This window comes from Sus scrofa, chromosome X (assembly GCF_000003025.6).
Source record: "Sus scrofa isolate TJ Tabasco breed Duroc chromosome X, Sscrofa11.1, whole genome shotgun sequence".
Classification (NCBI taxonomy): Eukaryota; Metazoa; Chordata; class Mammalia; order Artiodactyla; family Suidae; genus Sus; species Sus scrofa.
In genome coordinates this window covers 83,797,327-83,820,019 of record NC_010461.5, presented here as the reverse complement: position 1 = coordinate 83,820,019, position 22,693 = coordinate 83,797,327, and the positions used below count along the sequence as shown (strand labels likewise).

At 44.2% G+C, this 22,693-nt stretch overlaps 2 protein-coding genes across 18 annotated transcripts in view; both read right to left on the bottom strand.

The window, feature by feature from the left end:
- The window catches only part of GPRASP2 (G protein-coupled receptor associated sorting protein 2), an 80,744-nt gene extending 72,457 nt beyond the window's left edge, over nucleotides 1–8,287 (bottom strand). For 2 of the 6 annotated variants that reach the window (XM_003135261.4, XM_021079935.1), the window contains exon 1: nucleotides 8,160–8,287. The gene's annotated coding sequence lies outside the window, so the exon portion shown is untranslated. Of the gene's footprint in view, nucleotides 1–8,131 lie in introns of all 6 variants that reach the window. The other 4 variants (XM_005657880.3, XM_013990971.2, XM_021079933.1 and 1 more) reach the window with 3 other exon arrangements.
- The window catches only part of GPRASP1 (G protein-coupled receptor associated sorting protein 1), a 44,881-nt gene continuing 32,117 nt past the window's right edge, over nucleotides 9,930–22,693 (bottom strand). For 7 of the 12 annotated variants that reach the window (XM_021079932.1, XM_021079930.1, XM_021079928.1 and 4 more), the window contains 5 exons: nucleotides 16,119–16,209; nucleotides 15,484–15,550; nucleotides 15,318–15,378; nucleotides 15,074–15,144; nucleotides 9,930–14,733 (listed from right to left, as the gene is read on the bottom strand). In XM_021079932.1, coding sequence (XP_020935591.1) covers nucleotides 10,257–14,411 — 4,155 coding nt within the window. In that variant the 5' untranslated portion in view covers nucleotides 14,412–14,733; nucleotides 15,074–15,144; nucleotides 15,318–15,378; nucleotides 15,484–15,550; nucleotides 16,119–16,209 and the 3' untranslated portion in view covers nucleotides 9,930–10,256. Of the gene's footprint in view, nucleotides 14,734–15,073; nucleotides 15,145–15,317; nucleotides 15,379–15,483; nucleotides 15,551–16,118; nucleotides 16,243–16,673; nucleotides 16,954–19,569; nucleotides 19,778–22,693 lie in introns of those variants that run through there. The other 5 variants (XM_021079927.1, XM_021079925.1, XM_005657877.3 and 2 more) reach the window with 4 other exon arrangements.

The following is a 22,693-nucleotide window of genomic DNA, read 5'->3' as shown; positions in this document are numbered from 1 at the left end:
TCAAGTGTGTTTTATTACTGAGATGAATGTATGGTTCACCATATCAAATCAATAAATGAGACGCACCACATCAACAGAATGAAAGATAAAAATCATATGATCCTATGACCTTAATAGATGCAGAAAAAGTACTTGAAAAAATTCAACACCCTTTCATGATAAACTCTTAACAACTGAGTATACAAGGATGTACCTCAACATAATAAAGGCCATACATGAGAAGCTCATAGCTAACATTATAGTTAATAGTGAGAAACTTAAAGCATTTCCTTTAAGATCAGAACAAGACAAGATGCCCACTCTCACTACTTCTATTCAACATAGTACTAGAAGTCCTAGCCACAGCAATCAGACAAGCAAAAGAAATAAAAGGCATCCCAATCAGAAAGGAATAAGTACAACTATTGTGTTTGCACATGAATTAATCTTGTATTTAGAAAAACCTAAAGACTCAACCAAAAACTGTTGGAATGAATTCAGTAAAGTTTCAGGAAACACAATCAACACAGAAAAATCAGTTGTGTTTTTATACATTAACAACAAACTATCTGAAAAATAAAGAAAACAATCCCAATTACAATAGCATCAATAACAATGATATTTTTAGGAATAAATTTAAGTGAAAGATCTGTACATTGAAAATTATAAGACCTTTCTGCTCCTGCGTTTTGGCACCCCCCAAAAAAAGGAAAGAAAATTATAAGACTTTGATAAAAGAAGTTGAAGAAGAAAGAAAGAAATGGAAATACATCCTGTGTTCATTGATCAGAATTATTATTGTTAAAATGTCCATACTACCCAAAGTGTCCTACAGATTGAATGAAACCCCTATCAAAACTCAGTGGAATTTTCAACAGAAATAGAAAAATAATCCTAAAATTCATAAGGAGCCATAAACAGCCAAAGCAGTGTTAGAAAAAAGAACAAAGCTGGAGGAATTATATTTTGTGATTTCATACTTTATTACAAAGCTGTATAATCATAACACTATGGTACTGGCATAAAAACAGACATGTAGACCAATGGCACAGAATCAAGAGCCCAGAAATAAACCTACACATACAAATAAACTAGTATTTGACAAGAAAGACAAGAAAAATCAATGGAAAAAATAGTCTCTTCAATACAGTGTGCTAGGAAAAGTGGATATTCACATGCACAAGAATGAAACAGGACCTCCATCTTACACCACTCATAAAAATTGACTTGAAATGAATTAAAGACTCAAATGTAATACCCAAAACTGTAAAACTCCTAGAAGAAAACATAGGGAAAAGGCTCCTTGACACTGGTTTTGGCAAAAAAAAAATTTGATGTGATACCCAAATCACAAGAAACAAAAGCAAAAATAAAAAAGTAGGACTACATCAAATTAAAAAGCTTCTGCACAGCAAAACAAATGATCAACAAAATGAAAAAACATCCTACAGAATGGGAGAAAATATTTGCAAACCCTATATTTGAAAAGGGTTTAGGGGTTCCCATTGTGGCTTGGTGGTAACAAAACTGACTAGTATCCATGAGGATGCCTAAAAATGAAAGAAAAAGAAAGAAAAGGATTTAATATTGAAAATATATAAGGAAATCATGCAACTGATTAGTAATAATAATCTGATTTTATTTTATTTATTTTTCTCTTTTTATAGCCATACCCACAGCATGTGGAAGTTCCCTGGCTAGGGGTCGAATCAAATCAGAGCTGCAGCTGAGGCCTATGCCACAGGCATAGCAATGCTGGATCTGAGCTATATCTGAAACCCACACCTCAGCTTGCGCCAAGGCCAGATCCTTAACCCACTGAATGGGGCCAGGGACCAAACCTGCATCCTCATGGAAACTATGTCTGGTTCTTAACCTGCTGAGTCACAACAGGAACTCCATAATCTGATTTTAAAATGGGCCAAGGACCTGAATAGACAGTTTTCAACAGAAGAGATATAAATGGCCAAATAGTTCCATGAAAAGATGACATCACTAGTCATTAGGGAAATGCAAATCAAAATCAAAATGAGGTATCACTTAAACCAGTTAGAATGAGTATCACCAAAAGATAAGAGATAACATGTGCTGATGAGAATGTAAAGAAAAGCAAACTCATACCCTGTTGGTGGGTATGTCAATTGGTGCAGCTACTATGGAAAACAGCATGGAGGCTTTTTAAAAATTTAAAAATCAATTTCCACATGATCTAATAATCCCACTTTGGGATTCAAAGGAAATGAAATCACTATTTCAAAGAGATATCTGTACTCCCATATTCATTACAGCATTATTCGCAATAGATAAGACATGGAATCTACCTAAGTAGGCATTGACAGATGAATGGATAAAGAAAATGTTATATATATATCCCGCCATTTGACATGGATGGACTTTGAAGGCATACGAAGTGATATAAGACAGATAGAGAAAAACAAATACTGTATATTCTCACTTAAATGTGAAATCTAATAAGCTGAACTCATAGAAACAGACAGTAGATTGGCAGTTGGCAGATAGGTGCAGGAATGGGGAGTTTTAGGTCAAAGGATACAAAGTTTCATTTATGAGTTAGTCTTGGGGATCTAATATATAGCTTGGTGAGTGTGGTTAATAATATTGTATTATATATTGAAATATGCTAGGAGAGGAGATCTTAAATGTTCTTACCACACATAAGGTGACTGAGGTGGTGAAAGTGTTAACTAACCTTATTGTGGTAATCATTTCACAATATATATGTACACCAAATCATCACATTGTACACCTTAAACTTACACAATACTTTTGTCAATTACATATATCTCAATAAAGGTGGAATATTTTTGAAAAATTTAAAATAAGAGTTATCATATTTTCCAAATTTATAACAAAACTTTACACATTTAAATTAATGTGAAAAAGGAGTTCCTGTTGTGGCTAAGCAGAAGCAAATCCGACCAGTATCCATGAGGACGTGGGTTCAACCCCTGGTCTCGCTCATTGGGTTGGGGGTCCAGTGTTGCTGTGAGCTGTGGTGTAGGTCACAGACACGGCTCAGATCCTGTGTTGCTGTGGCTGTGGCATAGGCCATTAGCTGTGGCTCTGATTCCACCCCTAGCCTAGGAACTTCCATATGCCACAGGTGTGGCCCTACAAAGAAAAAAAAATAATGTGAAAAAATTTTAATTCTTTTTTTTTTTTTCTTTGTAGGGCCGCACCTGTGGCACATGGAAGTTTCCAGGCTAGGGGTCGAATTGGAGCCGCAGCTGCAGGCCTACACCACAGCCACAGTCACAGCCAAGCCACAAAGGCTCTGAGCCGTGTGTCTGTGACCAACACCACAGATCATGGCAATGCTGGATCCTTAACCCACTGAGTGAGGCCAGGGATCAAACACACATCCTCATGGATACTAGTCAGGTTCTTAACCTTCTGAGCCACAATGGGAACTCCCTCTATATGATTTTTTTTTCTCTTTAGGGCCCTGCTTGCAATTCTAATTTTTCAATTTTGATTTAAATTTCCTATAGGTCTATATACACTGAGAAAATCCAACAGATGCTGTTATTTTAGTCCTTTGATATTGCTATTTCCCCATATAAATTAGTAAGTTGATGCTCTGATTTCTGTAAGCCTTGTGATTTTTTTTTTGTCTTTTCTAAGGCCACACCCATGGCATATAGAGGTTCCCAGACTAGGGGTCTAATTGGAGCTGTAGCCGCTGGCCTATGCCAGAGCCACAGCGACGTGGGATCCCAGCTGTGTCTACATCTTACACCACAGCTCATAGCAATGGCAGATCCCTAACCCACTGAACAAGACCAGGAATCGAACCCACAACCTCATGGTTCCTAGTTGGATTTGTTAATCATTGAGCCATGACAGGAACTCCAAGCCTTGTGATTTTGTTAATTATGAGTTCACCCTATATAAATGGATTTTTTTTTGTATGAGGATATTCAGCTTCTGAGCTGGTATGGTTGTGAGACAAATATTGCGGACACTTTTAAAAAGTCATCTAGTAATGAGCCCCATCATGGAAGCCTTCCTGAAGATATCCAGCAGGCTTTGGTAACACAGGGACATATTCTTTGGCCTGGCCAACGTATTTTTCCATTTTGAAACTCCAAGAGAATTTCAAAGAAGTTATGTGAGAATACAAATACCCCTAAACCTCAATCAATATAATGATATGATAGTAAAGATAAGATAAAATGGTAAAATTAATTAGATTAACCATATATGAATTATGGATATTACATTTCAGACAACCTGCAATGTTTATTATAAACTGCAATAAGCAAACCTGCATGTTTCTACCAGAGAGAATTTACCTAAGAAACATTTTGAAAATAACACCATATATTACAAAAGAGACATGAGAAATTGTTGGTGTAGGGGAATATTATCTAATAAATGATACTTATATGGAAAGAGTCCATTTCTATTTCCCTCTACATATCAGAAGCCCAAATTCATTCTAGGCAGCGTTTCTTTTTCTTTACCCTCCCATTCCTTTTGAAATACTTAAGATAGCTAATCTTCCTGGAACTAATTCATGTGTATTGGGATATAACTTTGTTTTCCCAAATGATTAGGTAATTATTCCAAAATTATTTACCAAATGTGTAGAAGAGTTAGCATAGCAGATCTAAGATTGGTAGTCTTAGAAAAACCTGCTTGTGGGAGTTCCCACTGCGGCACAGTGGGTTAAGAACATGATTGCAGTGGTTTGGGTCACAGCAGAGGTGCTGGTTTGATCCAGGGCCCGGTGCAGTGTGTTAAAGGATGCAGTGTTGCCACAGTAGTGGCACAGGTCGCAGCTGCAGCTCAGATTCAATTGCTGGTCTGGGAACTTCCATATTTCATGGGTGTGGCCATTAAAAAAAAACAACAAAAACTCAAAACCTGGTTGTAAAGTTGGCCTTTGGCTGTATTCTGTTGTACCTTAAAGAAGGTTTCCACCATTCCCAGAATTGATAAGATTGGCTCACTGTGCCTAAACTCTTTGTGTAAACAATATAGTTTATGCTAAACACCTTCTTTCCTTCTGGGAGTCTAGAATTTTGGTACATGCTAGGCAAAGGGTACCCCCCTCCCCCAAATTTTGGGCACTGAGTATCTAATAAGCTTCCTTGATAAACAACATTTCACCCATGTTGTCATAAATTGTTGTTGGAGGAATTAAGCGTACTCTGTTGGACTCCACTGGGAGAAGACTCTTGGAAGATTGCACCTGTTTTTTTTTTTGTTTCTTTTGAACTTCATTCCATGTACTTTTTTCTTTCATTGATTTGGTTTTGCATCCTTTTGTAATAAATCATAGCTGCGAGTACAACTATATACTGAGTCTTGTGAGTCCTGCTAGGGAATCACTGAATCTGTGGGTGGTCTTGAGGACCCCTGGCACACTGAATCTTTCACTTTTCTCCATGAATCTGCACTGTCACCCTAATATAAATGCCCATATACATATGTGGCAGTATATGGCCTCTCTATCTGTATTCCATTTAACTTTGCCTGAGTAGTTCTACTCTGTTTTGCAAGCTATAGGCTGATAAAAATTTTAAGTTCTAAATACTGCAATTACAGTCAGATTTCAGCACCTCTGTCTCAATAACAAGTAAAGATAAAATAAGTAAACAACAGAAGACGTAAACAAAATTATTAAACAACTAAACCTAATTAACATTTATACAACAGTTCACAGGACAACAGAAGGGTACATATTCTTTTCAAGTGCAACTGGAATATTTACTAAGTTAGACCATATTATGGTCCATAAAGGAAGTCTCAATAAATTAAAAGGATTCAGGTCATACAAAGTATGTTCTCTGACCACAATGCTGTGGTCAGTATTATAGAAATAACATAACTGAAACATAGCGGGAAAAGCCTCAAATACTTGGTAACTACAGAGTCTACTTCTAAGTAACTCTTGGTTCAGGGGGTCTCTTGTGGTGCAGTGGGTTAAGGATCCAGCGCTGTCACTGCAGCTGCTTGGGTTGCTGCTGTGGCGTGGATTCCATCCCTGAGCCAGGAACTTTCACATGCTGAGGGTGCGGCCAGGAAAACAAAAACAAACAAACAACAAAAAAACACTCTTGGATCAAAGAAGAAACTAAAAAAAAGAATTAGTATGTAATTTCCATTGAAGAAAAATGAAAACATAACATACCAAAATTTGTGAGATGCAACTTAAGCAGTATTAGACGGAAATTTACAGAACTAGAACACCTATATTAGAAAAACAATGGTCTCAAATCAATGAACTCAGCTTCTATTTCAAGTAGCTAGAAACAGAATAGTAACAAAGTAAACAGAAGAAAAAAATAAGAGCAGAAACCAATGAAATAGAAAACAGAAAAACAATTTAAAAATCAATAAAACTAAACACTAGTTTGCTGAGGTCAATAAAATTGATAAGTCTCTAGCCAGAATGACAAAGGAAAACAAAAGTGAAGACACAATTACTAACGTCAGGAATGAGAGGTGGCATCACTAGATATTCCACAACTACGAAAAGGATAATAAAAAATGTGTTGGCAAGGCTGTAGGGAAATAGGCAACCCATAAATTGTTGATGGTAATGAAATTTTGTAATACCCCTTTGGAGGAATATTTTAGAATATACGGTAAAACTACATATGCACCTATCATTTGACCAACCATCCTCACTTCTAGGAATATAACCTGAAGATTAACCATACAAAAATGATATTTGCATGAGGTAATTTTTCCAGCACCGTCTGCAACAGCAAATACAGGAAATAAATGCCCATAAATACACAAATGAGTAATTGAACAAATTATGGTAGTGACACATAGAGGAATATGCAGCTGTAAAAAAAAAAAAAAAAAAAAAGGAAAAGATTGCTATGTACTAACAAGTTTCAAATCTGTAAAATGGCAAATAGAGAGGCTAATGGGATTTGTTTTTCCTAACTATATTCTCCTAAAAGGACTTGGGTATCCTGTGGATGTCTCATAGAGCTGAGCTCTGACCAAAGTGGATTAGCACAAATACCGGAGTGCTGCTAAGGATAGACGCAAATCACCAAGTATAAAGCATTGGCCAGAAAAAAAAAAAAAAAAACCCACAAGGAAAAGAGCAAAGGGTCTGCTGAGGGGAACCTGTGAGAACATTCTGTAGGTGTTCTGTAGGTGGTTTCCAGAAAGACCCTCCTCTGAGGCTCAAGACAGAAAAGGGAGGACCAGGTGGACCTGGTGAAACAATGACTCTTGTGTCTCTAGATGGGAGGAAGCTGTTGAGGGCACAAAGGGGACTAAGCCTTTTCAGAACCTCACATCCAGGGCAGACCCCCAGGATGTTACTGCCTGAGATGAGATTCAGGGATCCTCTTGGGGGTTGAGAAGCTTGGTGATATCCCAACCGGAAATATTATGTGAAGGGTGCAAAGCATCTAGGTTCCCTCTTGGTGAGTGTGACCTCTTCCCTTCCCTAGAGTTGCTCAGGTTGAGGTTCATTCCACTCTTGCATCTCCAGGCATCTGGAACCTTAGAATAAAAGTCTTGTTCCCTTCTCATCGCCCACCCCACCCCCGCCACTAACTCGTTCACAAAATTGAGCTCAGCCATCCACACTGTATAAGAGTGAGTGCCAACTAGGTGGGAAGGGAGGGGTAAGAAAGCTCAAAAATCCGGTCTGATCCCACCCCTGACTTTCCAGAGCCAGCGCCACGTACGTTCACAAATTGGGTGTTCGCGAGCTGTCACTTCACCATTTGCTCAATCTGGTCTTTCCTGATGCCAATTCCTTCTATGTGTTCACCTCCTCACCCCGCCCCGCCAGACTCAGAGCCACGCAGCGGTGGGCGGGGAGCCTGGGTGGGGGTAGGGGCGTTCAGAGGGCAGGAGGAGAGGGAGGATGCATGGCACTTCCCGCACCCGGATCTAGTCTCAGCCGCCACCTCCCACCGATGCCATTTTCCGGCCTCGAACCCATCTCCTCCAACAGCGACCCCTGCTCCTCTCCACGTACGCCTTCCTCAGGATGACTTCCTGCCTCTGGAGCTCCTGGACAATAACAGACCCTGGCTAAGGCGCTCGCGATTGGCTGAGGGATAGTGTCCTCCCCCAACAAATGCCGTTAATTCTGGGCGCCTGAGGGGCTAGTTTTCAGGCCACTGCAGCAAGGACAGACACCCACCGAGCCAGCCACCCCCATTGCATCCTACCGCTCCTTCCACGGCCATCCGTCCGTCAATCGTCAGGCTTAAGTCTTTCCTGTCCCTGTTCAGCGCGACACACCTCTACGCCGGTCCCAACAAGGGCGCGGTCACGTGACCCGCCGTCAGCCCCACGTGACCGCGCACCCCGCTGGTGTGCCGCAGGGCTGCGGCCTGGATGGCAAGGTCTCCTCCTGCCTCTGGGGCTGAGCCCCTTGCTGGAACTATCTGACGCTCCCGACCCTGGTGAAGATAAGAGACCTGCAAGGAAGGCTGCACTTGCAGCCATCACTTCCACCCCTAGGTCTGGGCCTTGCTCCGAAGGTGCACAGGGCTGGCGTGGAACACTCCAGGAGGAGTTTGGAGACCGACTTATAATATTCTGTGTAAAACTCGTGCAGCATATTAAAACACACACAGGGTCTGTGTTGAAAAGGATTGCTAGGCAAAACAAACGTTCACACTCTAGTTTCCACCACCAGGACGATCTCTGTTAACACTTGTGGTTTGTGAAAGCAGGCAAAACTGCCACTTCGTCCTACTTACATAAAACCAGCATCCTAGAATGAAGTTGGGGAGGAGAGTACTTTGCACCCATACTTAGACAAAACCAAAGGGTCACTTTGTTTTTTCCCTGAAAATAAAAATTTGTGTATTTCCCTTTATCCTGGATTAACCCCTACACCAAACCAATTTTATCCCTTTTGTTACTGTCTGAAGCAGGAGTTACTTGTGAATTCGAAAAAATGTGTAGCATGGTTACAACCTTCGGAAGGTTTACAGTTTATTCCCTTTAAGTAATTATGCATTTTTATTTGTCAAACCAGTCTTTCTGGAAGTTATAATCTCTCACACCTCTTTATTCCTTTCGCATGGTTGATATCATCGCAGAGTTTTCCATAATTAAATAATACAAACTTGCACAATTCAGTCCATTTGCACACTTATTTTTATAATGGGTGGCATCTTTTCATGTATGATACCAGTCTATTTCACCAAATATAGGAAAAATCAGAGCTTTTATTAATTAAAAAAAAAACCAGAGTTCCCGTCATGGCTCAGAGGTAACGAATCTGACTAGTAATCATGAGAATGCAAGTTTGATCCCTGGCCTCGATCAGTGGGTTAAGCATCCAGCGTTGCCGTGAGCTGTGGTGTGGGTCGCAGATGCAGCTCAGATCTGGTGTTGCTGTGGTGTACGCTGGCAGCTGCAGCTCCAATTCGATCCCTAGCCTGGGAACTTCCGTATGCTGCAGGTGCAGCCCTTAAAAAAAATAACAAAAAAACTATAGATCATCACTTTTGGTGGCTGTATGCTATTACCTTAACCCTTTCCATAGCACCACCATGAAGAGTCTCCCTGACAGTAAAATTTGTGTGCTTTCTGGTCTTATCCTTTTAACCTTTAGACAACATCGAAGAAACACTCATACTTTGAACTGCAAAATACAACTGCTCAGCTCTTCAAAACTTAGCTCAACTTAATACACTCCTCCCATCCACTCCAGACAGACTGGAGCACTTTTTCCCATAGAAACACTTTTTCCAACTCCAAGCTTTTCTTCACAACATGCAATCTCTTTCCCACATTTCGGAGCCCAAGTTAATTGGGTCCTTTTTCCCTGAAGCATACCCTGAGTAGCAGCCCATGGTAACCTTTGCATTTGAAGATATAATAAACTTTTTCAAGGAGCATGATTAGTCATACATTAATTATTGCTATGTTGTCACATGTTTTCTTTGCATCTATATTTTATGTTCAAGGAAAAGGATGATTTCTGCTAACTTTAACATAGACCTTTATTGGAAACACATGACTCAAATAGACATCAATAATATTAGAACAATCAGAAGGGTAGCTTTCTTATGATGGCTCGGTTCACTAGAAGCTTAAACACTAAATTCACAATCTGGACAAAAACAAATATCAATAAATGTGCTTTGAGTTCTAATATTCATTTGGCATCAGAAGATCAATCCAGCTCACACAAAGAGTTGGGCAAAGTTATTATCAGCAATAAAGATGTACATTACAACACAAACAACTGAAAAAAGCATTATTCAAGGTTATAACTCAGGAGCATAAGGACAATCACAGACAAGTAGTTACTCATACTCATTTTTTTGGTCTGCCTCGGGGTCATTTTGATCATCTGTTTTGCCTTGCAGCTTCTTAGCAAGTTTCTCAACTTCATGGAATGCAGAAATAAGTGGCTCAGGACTGAAATCATCATCAGTGAACAACAATGCCTCTTCTTTGATATGGTTACCAATATTCTCAAATATTGCCAGAACAACCTGAATATTGTCATTTGTCTCCTTCCTGTTAAAAAGGCCCATAAATTCTGATACTGCTTCAGCACTGAGTAGTTCTTTTGTCATGACAGGATTTTCAGACAAATTCAGTAGCATTTTAAGAACATGAAACCTTGTTTTGGTATTGCCAGTGGCTAATAAGGAGAGAAAGCCAGACAAATACTTGGTAACCATTGTGTGATAGTCAGTAGTTGTAGTGAGGTGTCTAACCATCTTTATTCCAGATAATTGCTCAGGGGAATCTAAGCTGTAAGCAAGAGTTTCCTCACACACTTGACATATGTATGTCTGAATCATGTTTAGATTTGTGTAAGTTGGAGCCATGCGAACCATGTTTTCCAAAAAACTCGTCCTAACTCGGGAGGAGGGCAAATTGAGCAAGGTTTCAATAAGCGAAACAACACCTGCATCACGAATGAAATCACGGGTAAATTGAGAAGCACTCCTCATACCCATTGCAATTTTAGATATTTCATGAATAAAAGGGTCTCGAATCCTGTCCATTAATAGAAGGAGTTCTTCAAACTCTTCAGGACCAATTTTAAGCTCACACTGTATGCAGCTGCAAGACCAATTCTCAGGCTCTGCACTCTCCCTAGCCTTAAGATGCTCTCGAATTTCTCTGACTGACCGGTAAGATGGTTCATATTGAAATGGAAACTCAGGGTCAGGCTGATCAGGCTGAGGCAAAGATTCCTGCTCTTCCCCTTCTAGGCTTAGTTCCATATGCTTGGGCTTTCCTCCAAACATTTCAGAGAAAAGAAATGCTGCTTCTCTTGGAAATCTAAAGGGGCTTGGGGAAGGGAAGCCAACCCTACCCCATGGGCCAGGCTTGAACTTAACAGTAACATCCTCCCAGCTCTGGGGCCTGCGTGAAGCATCAGGTTCCTGCTCAATTGAACATGTGGGTCTGCAAATGGCCCTGTACACGGGGACAGGATTTGATTCAAAATGGGCCTCATCTCCTGCCCAGAACCAGAACCCCACTATGGCCTCATCCTCCTCAGCTACTGTCCTAGACTCACAGTTGGTTCCATTACCAGTCCTGTTACTGGGCTCATTTTTAGCTCCAAACCAGGACTCAACAACTGCCCCTTCCTCATTTTCCAGCCTGGACTCAGAGGTGGCCACAGTTTCAGTCTCATTAATGTCTTTGTCTCCAGACCAGAACCAGGACTCAATAATCATCTCTTTATCATCCTCTGGTTTAGAAGCACAGCATGTTTCTGCTTCTACATTGAGTTCTTCTGCAGCCCAGAACCAGGATCCAAATATGGTTTCCTCTCTAGACCTTGATGTGGTCTCTTCTGTTTCCTGAGGTCCAACATCTACACTATCTTCTTCAGCCCAGAACCAGGACCCAACAATGACTTCCTCTTCTTCAGTCCCATTCTTGGACTCAAAACTAACCCCTGCATCCAGACTGGCCTCTTCTTCAGCCCAGAACCAGGACTCAACGATGACTTCTTCCTCTTCAGCTTCTGGACTGTATTTGCTATAAACGCTAGCCTCCTTCCTAATGGTCTCTTCCCTGGCCCAGAACCAAGACCCAACAATAACCTCATCCTCTGCTGCCAGCCTGTCATCTTCTCCAGCCTCTGCTTCTGTTCCAAGCCTATCTTCCTCCGTAGCCCAGAACCAAGAACCAATAATGTCCTCCTCTTCAGTGTCTGGCCTGGATTCTTCTCTGTCCGTAGCCTCTGTAATGGCTTTATCCCCTTTCCAGAACCAGGACGTGATCATGTTCTCCTCCTTGGTCAGTGACTTGGTTTCTTCTTCAGTCTTATCATCTAAACTGTCCTCTTCCACAGCCCATAACCAGGGCCCTACAATGGTCTCTGGCCTTGTATGTTTTCTGGGCCAGAACCATGAACCAACAGTTTCCTGTTCCTCTTCTGGCCTAGACTTCCAGCTGCCTCCATTGGCAGGAAACATACAAGGATCCTCTCTTGACCAGAAGCTAGACTCATTATTGATCTCTTCAGCAACTGTCATAAATTTACATGGGGCACCAGCCACATACTTCATACTGACCTCTTCTGTGGTCCCAAACCACGATGATGTAATATCATTTTCCTTGTTCTCCAGGCTAGACCTGTTGCTGACTTCAGCCCCTACGCAAGTTTCTACTCCAGCCCAGAACCAGGACCCAATAATGGGCTCTTCCTCCTCAGCCCCTGGCATGGTGTCACAGGCAACTTCAGCTCCAGAATCAATCTGGGCCTGGTTTCCAGCCCAAAACCAGGGCCCAAATATTGTCTCTTCTTCAGCATCTGGCCTGGCTTCTTCTCCAAACTCAGCCTCTGTATAGATTTCTTCTCCAGCCCAGAACCAGGGACCAATGACCTCTTCTTCCTCAGACCTTGGCCTAGAGCCACAGCTGGCCCCAACACTAGCTTCCACACTAGTCTCATCACTGACCCAAAACCAAGAGCCGAAAACAGACTCTTCTTCAGCCTCTGGGTTAGTTTCTTCACTAGCACAGGAGCAGGAATTAGTAGTGACCTTTTCTTTATCATCTGCTGGCACAGATTTGGAAGAGGCCTCAGCCCCAGTTTCCTCACTGGTCTTTTCCACAATTCCAAGTATAGAATTTCCAATAGGCTCCTCAGTTTTTGGTCTGAACTTACTACTGGCCTCAGTCCCTGTATTGGCCTCTTCTTCAGTCCAGAACCAACTGCCAACAATAGACTCATCATCCACTTGAGAACAGGACTTGACACTGGCTCCACCCACTATACTAGACTCTTCTGCAGCCCAGAACCAAGGCCCAGTGAAGAACTCTTCCTCTGACCTGGCTTCTCGCTTGGCCCTGGCTCTGGCCTTGATTTTGGCCTCTTCCTTTACCATTGCTCTGGCCCTAACCTCTTTCTTGGATTTGGGCCTTGACAAGTTATTAGCCTTTTCTCCAGGCCAGAACCAGGACTCTTTTTTGACTGCATCCATAGACCCAGACATGAAATCAATGGAAGCTTCTCGCTTGGCCCTGTGCCTGACCCTGACATTGGCTCCTTTCCTTGCTCTGGGTTTGTACCTGGATTTGGCTTCCTCTCCAGCCCAGAACCAGGACTTCTCATTGACCTCACATTCAGACCCAGAACTGGACTCTGAGATTCCTTTCTTGGACCTAAACCAAGATCTGGTATTGGTCTCTTCCTTGGGCCTAGACCGGATACTGGTCTTTTCTCTGGCCCAGAGCCAAGGTGTCTTAACAGATTCCTCCTCGGAACCAGAACTGGATGCAATATAGAGCTCCCGACTGTGTTTGGGCCGAGACATGGCTTCTTCTTTGGCCATGTGCCTGAACCTACTACTGGGTTTTACCCTGTCCCTAGGACGAAACCTTGTACTGACCTCTTCTCCACTCCAGAAACAGGAGCTCAGAGAGGATCTATCCACCCATCTGAAATCACAATTGCGAGAGTTCTCTTTTTTGGATGTAAGCCTGGGATGGCACCAGGACACCATATTGGTCTCCTCCTCTGACTCAAACAAAGGCTGGATTCCTGATTGGGACTTGACTTTGGTACCAGGAAAGGACTCAGCATCCATATTGACCAGTTCCCTATCCATAGACAAGGTCTTCGTTTTAGCAACTGACACAGGCTCAGTATTGACCAGTGGCCAGGCAATCGCATTGGCCTGGGACATCCCCCCTGTCTTCAGTATTGCCTTACCATCAAACTCAGTCTTGGCCCATGAATAGGTTTCATCCATGGACCTTGTCCCAGGGATTGCCTTGGTCTCAGTCTTAGAATGTGCCCCAACTACTGCCATGGCCTCAGTTTTGTGCCTTGCTCTAGGCATTACCTGGCCTTGGGCCCTAACTTTGGGTCTGACCACCATTGGGACTTCATTCTCTCTCTCGGTTCCACCCACAACCTCTTCTCCAGGCTTCTTTTCAGGCTTAGCCTTGGTGCCAGGCTCAATCTCAGCCCCAGTCATAGTACAAGTTATAGAGTAGACCCAGTTAAGTACCCCTAACCCAATCTCAGCCTCCACCACAGATCTGTCACAGTTTTGTATCTTCACACTCTAATTGTTGGATGATTCAGGCGATAGGGTTGGAAACAAAAGAGTCAATCACCAGTCCAGCAGCCAATCAGTCTCCTCCCCAAGCCCAGTCTCAGCCAATACTACAGGCAGAGAGCAGAAGAGGCACAACCAAGCTAGGGGAGGACCAATGGTTCCCAGGTGGATGCAGACCTGTTGAGGGTGGTGGTCAACAGCAATTCCAACAGCGCCAGAGCTGCCACTGGAGACCAATCTATGAAGAGAGAATGATGTGGGTCCTTGAGTCTCTGCCATTCACTCCACCCAAAGACTCTTACAGAGAGATGGGATCTTGAATGCCCAGTGGGACAGTTAGGCTATTGGAAAGTCTCTTTGTCATCCACATTTTGCCTACAATTTTTGTCCCCAAAGTTGCCATGTTATCTTTGTTGCTACAAAACAGATGTGACAATGGTGGGAAAGTATCTTGGTGGTGGGAAGGTATCTTGGTAATGGGAAAGGTTGAGGAGCCCTCAGACCAGACCCAAATCACTCTTGAACCACTGTTGGTCTCCTCTACCCCACCCAAAAGTTGTACCCATTGCTGTACCAACCTGCACGATGTGGAACAATTTCTCCCTCCTTTCCTTGATTCCAGTGGTGTCAAACTCTATAGAAGACTGTCCTGGGAACAAGTAAACATACAGGAGAGAATGGAGCCTGACTTCTACATAGACAAGAAAGAATCCTGACCTATGATGCAAACATCTCTTTTCCTATTTAAGGGTCTAATATATCTAATGTTTCCCATCTCCTGGTCTCTACCCTCAGGGGTTCTCTTCCAAGTCACACACCTACCCCAATGTTTCTAAAATCTCCTGCAGGAAGTGAGCAAGGGATTCTGCAGCAGTGTGCAAATCTGAAAGAGAGTACAGCATGTAAATCAAAGACACCCAAATGGATCAAAGACACCTGTCAATCTCACTCAGTAGCTGTCCCCTGCATTGCCCCTCTTCACACAAACCTCCAGAAATATGAGCCAGACACTTCCTCCTTTTCTTCCCTGCAGAAGTGACGGCCTTAAAGTAAGCCTATAGACAAAAGATGAAAAAGCAAGATAGTCAAGAATAATCGTAGCAACTGAGTACTTTGTGGAGAAACCAAAAACCAAACATAAGAAGAGCCAAGTTATCGATTTTTTAACATTTACAGTTCCTATAGTAAAATGTTCTTTTTAAATTTAGGCCCTCTGTATCAGGTTTTTGGATAACTCCTCATTTTCACATTAACCACCCACCCCCCGCAACTCTGAAGAAGCACCACTTGGTGTTCACATCTCTTGGGCTGCACGACATAAATTGGGGGGAAGCCCCGCCCCCGCCCTGCCCCCCCCCGCCCGGGCAAATTCTAGAAAACAGGTTTTGCAGTGGTACTTGTATTTATGACGTCTGTCTCACCCTCACCTCCCAGCCCACCTTTTCCACCCCCAATTTTGAATGGTGGTGAGGGAGGAAAGCAAGGGAAGTGCATAGAGACCTGGTATGGGGGAATTTTAGAAGGTATTCCCAGATGCCTGACTGGTCGCAGTCACCCCACCCCGATATGGGTCTCCAGTCAATGGCAGCTGCCCCCTACCCGCCACCCCCCGTCCCGACACACCTTCAGAAATACAGGTCCTTTTCCTGTTTCTCGTTTTTCTCAAGCCTCTCCTCTTACAGATCCACCCTGTGGCTTGAAATCTCCAGACCTACTGCGCAGACAGAGACTCTGGCATCAGAGGACCCTGTGGGAAGGGACAGCACCGGGACCACAGAACCCCACAGGCCCCTTTCCAGAACCAGGGCCAGGGGCAGCGCCCGCTCCCACTCACCCCTTCTGCACCTATCTCAAAGCCCCTGCACCCCTCCGTCATTTCTGTCGCAGCAGCCTCCCCCACAGGAACCTCTGGGGATCTGGTGCGGGAGCCCTGGAAGTCCACCGGGGAGCGGCAGCTCAGTTCGCCTTCCTAGGACCCCAGGGAGTCTCAGCGGACAGAACCCCCGATTCCGGCCCGCTCCGCGTCGGTCGTCGCCTCCTCTGCGCCAGGGGTCCCCCGGCGCTGCGCACCTCTCCCAGGGACCCGCTCCGACCAGGTCGCCTCCCCCTCGCCAGGCGGCCGGGGTCCGCGGGGCAGGTTGCGACCTGGTCGTCGCCCCCCACGACACCCCCACTTGCCTTCACAGGCTCAGGGCCCGGTGGTCGGCCTCCCCCTCTTGTCGCAGCTGCTCACTCGGATTCCCACCGCTCTCCGTGCGCTCAGAATGCCAAAGAGGCGTCCCGCCCCCCGCGCCGCTGCGCCAAACCGGCCAGGGGCTGCGCAGGCTGCGGCACCAACCGCTCGCGGCGAGGGTGTCGGGAAGGGGGGCGGAGGGATACGGCACGAATGGGCTCGGCGCCCCCTCCCAGGCCCACCGTAGTTCCGACCCAGAGGGGGCGGGGCCGGGAGGAGCCCCAGGCGGAGGGGCGGGGCCTCGCCAGCCCGCCCAGCCAGCGCTCCCCGCCGCCCCCCGGGTGGCGACCAACCCCTCCCACCTGTGGCACCGCAGTGTGTGGGGCGGTGGGCGCTCTGCGGTGGGGGCCAGGGTCGGGAGGTCGGGAGGGGCCGCGCTGGGGGAGCTGCGGATGGATACAGACCGCCCCTCGGTGGGTGTGTGCGAGCACCCCCAGACTGCTCGGTGTCCGCCCCCCTCCCGTCCCCCTGCGCGCCCGCCATCCTTCCTGGGCGCCGCTGGGAGAGGGGCTGTGGGGGCGGCCCTCCCCCGTTCTGCTTCCCACCTTCAAGGGCCAAGGTCGGGAGGAAGGTGTGGGAGGGGGCGCCCAGGGAGGCGCGTCCACCGCCCCTCTTCTGAAGGAAGGCAGCCCTAGCCCTCTGGACTGAGGACACAACCACTTGTCTGCGCCAGTGGCAGTGGCGTCATTCTTTCTGCCACACTGCTGTTTTCGCATTCGCACTGGTAACGCACTTTTGCTATTTCGCCATCCCACAGTTGCCCAGCAAAGAGGGCCTTTCCCTGTCAGGACCCGCACCCGCTCAGACAATCCTCCCTCTGTCACCCCAGAGCCAGGTGTCAGGCACCAGGTAGGGCCGCTCCTGGCTCCTCTTCCTGGGTTCTGCCAGGTCCTGTGTTGCAATGGCTTCCAAGTTCTCACTGTCTTTGGCAGGGTGGGAATGGGGCACGGATGAGAACCAATTTGGAGCTCAGACACTTGCCATACACACCGGTCTAGTTTCCCCAACCATTCTTTGGAAAAGACCCCACCAGGTACCCCCTTCCCCAAGGCAGAAACCTGCTGCTACCTGAATCCTCAGGTTCCTGCATCCCTACATCCTTCCTGTTGTCTTGAGCCCCTCCTTTCTGGGCTCCATGGGGCAAAGAGCAACCCTGGCTTAGCACAACTCGTTGAGCAGAGAAACCTGCTGGCATTGTTGCCCATTTTCAAACCCAATTTGATGGCATTTTCACTGCGGTAGGCCAAATAAAGGTTCCCCAAAGATGTCCACATCCAATTCTCCAAAGCCTATAAACATGTGAGGTTATATAGTAAGGGAGAGTTAAGATTGCAGATGGGGAGTTCCTGTCGTGGTGCAGTGGTTAATGAATCCGACTAGGAACCATGAGGTTGTGGGTTCGATCCCTGCCCTTGCTCAGTGGGTTAACGATCTGGCGTTGCCGTGAGCTGTGGTGTAGGTCACAGACGCGGCTCGGATCCTGCGTTGCTGTGGCTCTGCGTTGCTGTGGCTCTGGTGTAGGCTGGTGGCTACAGCTCCGATTAGACCCCTAGCCTGGGAACCTCCATATGCCGCGGGAGTGGCCCAAGGAATGGCAAAAAGACAAAAAAAAAAAAAAAAAAAAAGATTGCAGATGGACTGCCAAGCAGTCTCCGCTCCACCCCGTCCCCCCCAGCCCTTTCCTGCTGGAGAGGTTGTGGAGAAAAGGGAACCCTCCTGCAGTGTTGGTGGGAATGTCAACTGGTACAGCCACTATGGAAAAGTTTGGAGATACCTTAGAAATCTATACATAGAACTTCCACATGACCTCACAATCCCACTCTTGGGCATCTATCCGGACAAAACTCTACTTAAAAGAGACACATGCACCCGCATGTTCATTGCAGCACTATTCACAATAGCCAGGACACGGAAACAACCCAAATGTCCATCAACAGATGATTGGATTAGGAAGATGTGGTATATATGCACAATGGAATACTACTCAGCTAAAAAAAAGAATGATATAATGCCATTTGCAGCAACATGGATGGAACTAGAGAATCTTATACTGAGTGAAATGAGAAAGACAAAGACAAATACCATATGATATCACTTATAACTGGAATCTAATATCCAGCACAAATGAACATGTCCTCAGAAGAGAAAATCATTGACTTGGAGAAAAGACTTGTGGCTGCCTGATGGGAGAGGGAGGGAGTGGGAGGGATTGGGAGTTTGGGCTTATCAGCACAACTTAGAATAGATTTATTAGGAGATCCTGCTGAGTAGCATTGAGAACTTTGTCTAGATACTCTTGTTGCAACAGAACAAAGGGTGGGGGGAAGAATGTAATGTATACATGTAAGGATAACTTGATCCCCTTGCTGTACAGTGGGAAAAAATAAATTAAAAAAAACTGTGATAAAAAAGATTGCAGATGGAATTAAGATGGCTAATCAGCTGAATGTAACGTGAGATTACACTGGATTATCCTGGCCAGTGCAATGCAAGGCTACTTTAAAAGTGGAAAAGGCAAGCAGAAGAGTCAGTGTTACATTGAAGTAGCATGTGAAAGACTCCTCAGGTGGACAAGCTGTTGCTGGTTTTGAAGATGGAAGGAAGCTAGAAGCCAAGGATTGCAGGTGGACCCCAGAAGCTGGGAAAGGCAAGGAGACGGATTCTTCCTAGAAGCTCTTGGAAGAATGAAGCCCTTCTATCACTTTTATATCAGACTAGTGAGACCCTTGGCCTATTTCCAACCTTCAAGATTATTAAAAAGAAAACCCATTTTATTGTTCTTTTTAAGCCAGCAAGATTGTGGTAATTTGTACAGCAGCCGTGGGAATCAAATTCACTCACCATCCTGATGAAGTCCATTCCCCTTGACTTTCTTTAATTGGGCTTTGGCCCCTGGGGGGATCAATTTGGGGACTCATCTCTCACAACTAAAACCATCCTCTCCAGCAAGTGCTTTTTCTTTCTTCTCTTCAGAAGGGAGATTTTTTCCAATAGGCTTTGAGCGTCATCTTGGAGAAAGTCCCTATTTCTTGACAACCACTGGTGTTTACTAGGATGAAAAGGGAACCTTATTCTTACCATGAATTTTCATATATGTTCATATTTATTTGTTATTAGTCATTATAACTATAGAATATTTAGGTAATAGGAAAAAAATCAAGATATTTTATATTGTATTTAAAGACAACATACCAATTTGCAGATGAAAGTCTTTCACTGTGGTCTTTAAATGCCTTATTAGCTGAATTGTGAATTATGTTTTCTTTATTCAAGAGTATATTCTCTTGAGTGAATGACAGGCTTGAAAAAGGGAGTCTGAGCTCTGCTGGGATCTTTTAGTGTGTCTGAATCACTTGCCTTCCCTGAGTTGCTCTTTTTGTTATAGGTACCTATGTCTTTCATTCATGCAACAAGTATACAGTTATACTGATATATACTTTATCCTAGGCACTAGAGATGCAATAGGCAAAACAAACAAAAAACAGAAAGGAATTTCTGTTCTCTTAGGCTTCCATTTACTTTTGTTTTCTATTTTATTTAGCTTCCTATCCTAAAAGATTATGTTCACACCAGCGCAAGCTATTCTTGCAATTTCAAGGTGCTGGGATATTGATTCCCGAATATTTATTGACAAGAGAGTGGATTTCCCAAAAGCTCTTTGATTTTACTTTGAGACTGTGAAATATCTTTTGGGCAGTTTGTTCTAAATGCATTTGCAGAATAGACATTATTGCTGTTTAACATTTCTTGAACTGAGAAAAGTCCTATTTTAAACTGTTTATGTGTTAGCTCTTTAGGGTGTGTGTGTGTGTGTGTGTGTGTGTGTGTGTGTGTGTGTGTGTGTATCAGATAAAGTATCATCTTTAAAATTAGAGAGCAGATAAAAGATTGAAATAGGATGCTGACAAATGTCGGTCTGACTGTTATTATATTTACCTGAATTCTGGTGTGATTGTAACAGCCATAGTTTCAGTCCCAAGTGTCCACACTAGCACCTGTGTAACCCTGACTAGCTCCTGAAATCCAAATTCATGTAATGTAAGTACCTGACATTATGCCTTTTGATTTTAGAGACAGTGCTTGACATTAAGCTTTTGATTACCAAGTATTCATTCCAAAAGACATCCATCTTGAATAAACCTCTTATGGACTATAAGATATAGCTTAACAGCAAAAAAGATCTGATAAGGATCTAGGCCCCTCCCACTTACAAAGTTCTGTTTCAGAAAGCCTTGGTTAACCTAGATAACTGAATCCTTGAGAGGTCCTGCTTTTTCTTTTCTGAGACTACCTTCTGCTCTTGTGTTTAAATTAGCCAACAAGAACCTGAAGAACCTCAGGCTCCCTACCCTGGGGCCCTAATAAAAGCAGAGCCCCAGCTTCATTTTTTTTCTCTCCCCCCCCCCCCGGCCCCTCTTGCCCTTAAATAATTCCCCAGGCATTAAGCCTGGGATACAGAAGCAGCTGTACCACTTCACTATGCCCATCCCACCTACCACATACATTAACATGAACTTTCACACTAGCTCCTTGACTGTGCAGCTTGAGTGATCTACTCTTTTTTTTCTCAGTCATCATGGTCATGAACCTGGTTTTGCCCATTTAGCTTAACTTACCTCTATTCTGTCTTTCATGTACCTCAGGCAAACCCTCCTTCTGGGATCTCCCTTTTGTTTTTGTTTGTTTGTTGTTTGTTTGGTTTTGCTTTTTAGGGCCACATCTGTGGCACATGGACGTCCCCTACTACCAGTAGAATCGGAGCTGCAGCCACCAGCCTATGCCACAGCCACAACAATGCCAGATCTGAGCTGCATGTGCAACCCTAACCCACTGAGTGAGGCTAGGGATCGAACCCACATCCTCGTGGATTCTAGTCGGGTTCATAACCTCCTGAGGCACAACGGGAACTCCTGGGATCTCCCTTTTGTTCAAAGTTGATCCAGATTCTCTGTATTCTTAGAATATATTCATTCTCTTATTCTTGAGTTTTAAGAGCTTTACACAGGAACTCAAGTCCTTTGCAGTTGGGACCAACTAGGTTGGGGTGGGTTCTTGTAAACTAACCTATGAAACTGGCTTAACAGATGTCCACTTTGAGTATAGGCTGAAGAACCTCTAGGAAATACCTAAACTTGTGTCTACTACTTGAGACAAGGCAGATCTAAAGAACTTGTGGGGAGGCCTAACCCAAGAATATTTCAGGTTACATCCTCTTCTTTAAGAGGATTTATCTTGAGGGAAAACAGAGCCAGGCACAAAGACCTCAGCCCAGCCCAGGAACAATGCTTTTCATTAGGGAAGTATAGCTATTCTAACAGCAGTACTGGGATCAGGACTCCTATTTTTGCATGGTTTTTTTTTTTTTGGTCTTATTAGGGCCATACACACCCATGGCACATGAAAGTTCCCAGGCTAGGGGCCAAATTGGATATGTAGCTGCTGGCCTACACCACAGCCATGGCAACGTCAGATCCAAGCTGCATCTGCAAACTACACCACAGCTCACAGCAATGCCAGATCTTTAACCCACTGATCAAGTCCAGGGATCAAACCCACGTCCTCATGGATACTAGTCAGGTTTGTTACCACTGAGCCACAATGGGAACTCTGTATTTTTGGATGTTCTAAAATATGCCTTCAACTTTATGTCTATCACAACAAAGGCAGGTTCATAAGTTATCCCTAAAAGAACTGCTTGTAGAGAAAGTCTGTGTGCAGAGCCCATTTATAATGTATAATCCAAAGAGAAGAAAATGTCCTTCTCTCCAACATGGCTTTAAAGTTTAGAGCTGTATTCAGCTCTGACATCATGAGGACTCTGGGTGGTTGGACAGATTGGAGGAAGCAATTGGAGGGACATAAGTACTTGATGGTAAAGCTTACTGTGGCAACAACACATGGAAAATCATCTGAAAACCATTAAAATTCATGGAAATAACCCTTGAGGATTTCTAGAACTAAAGGG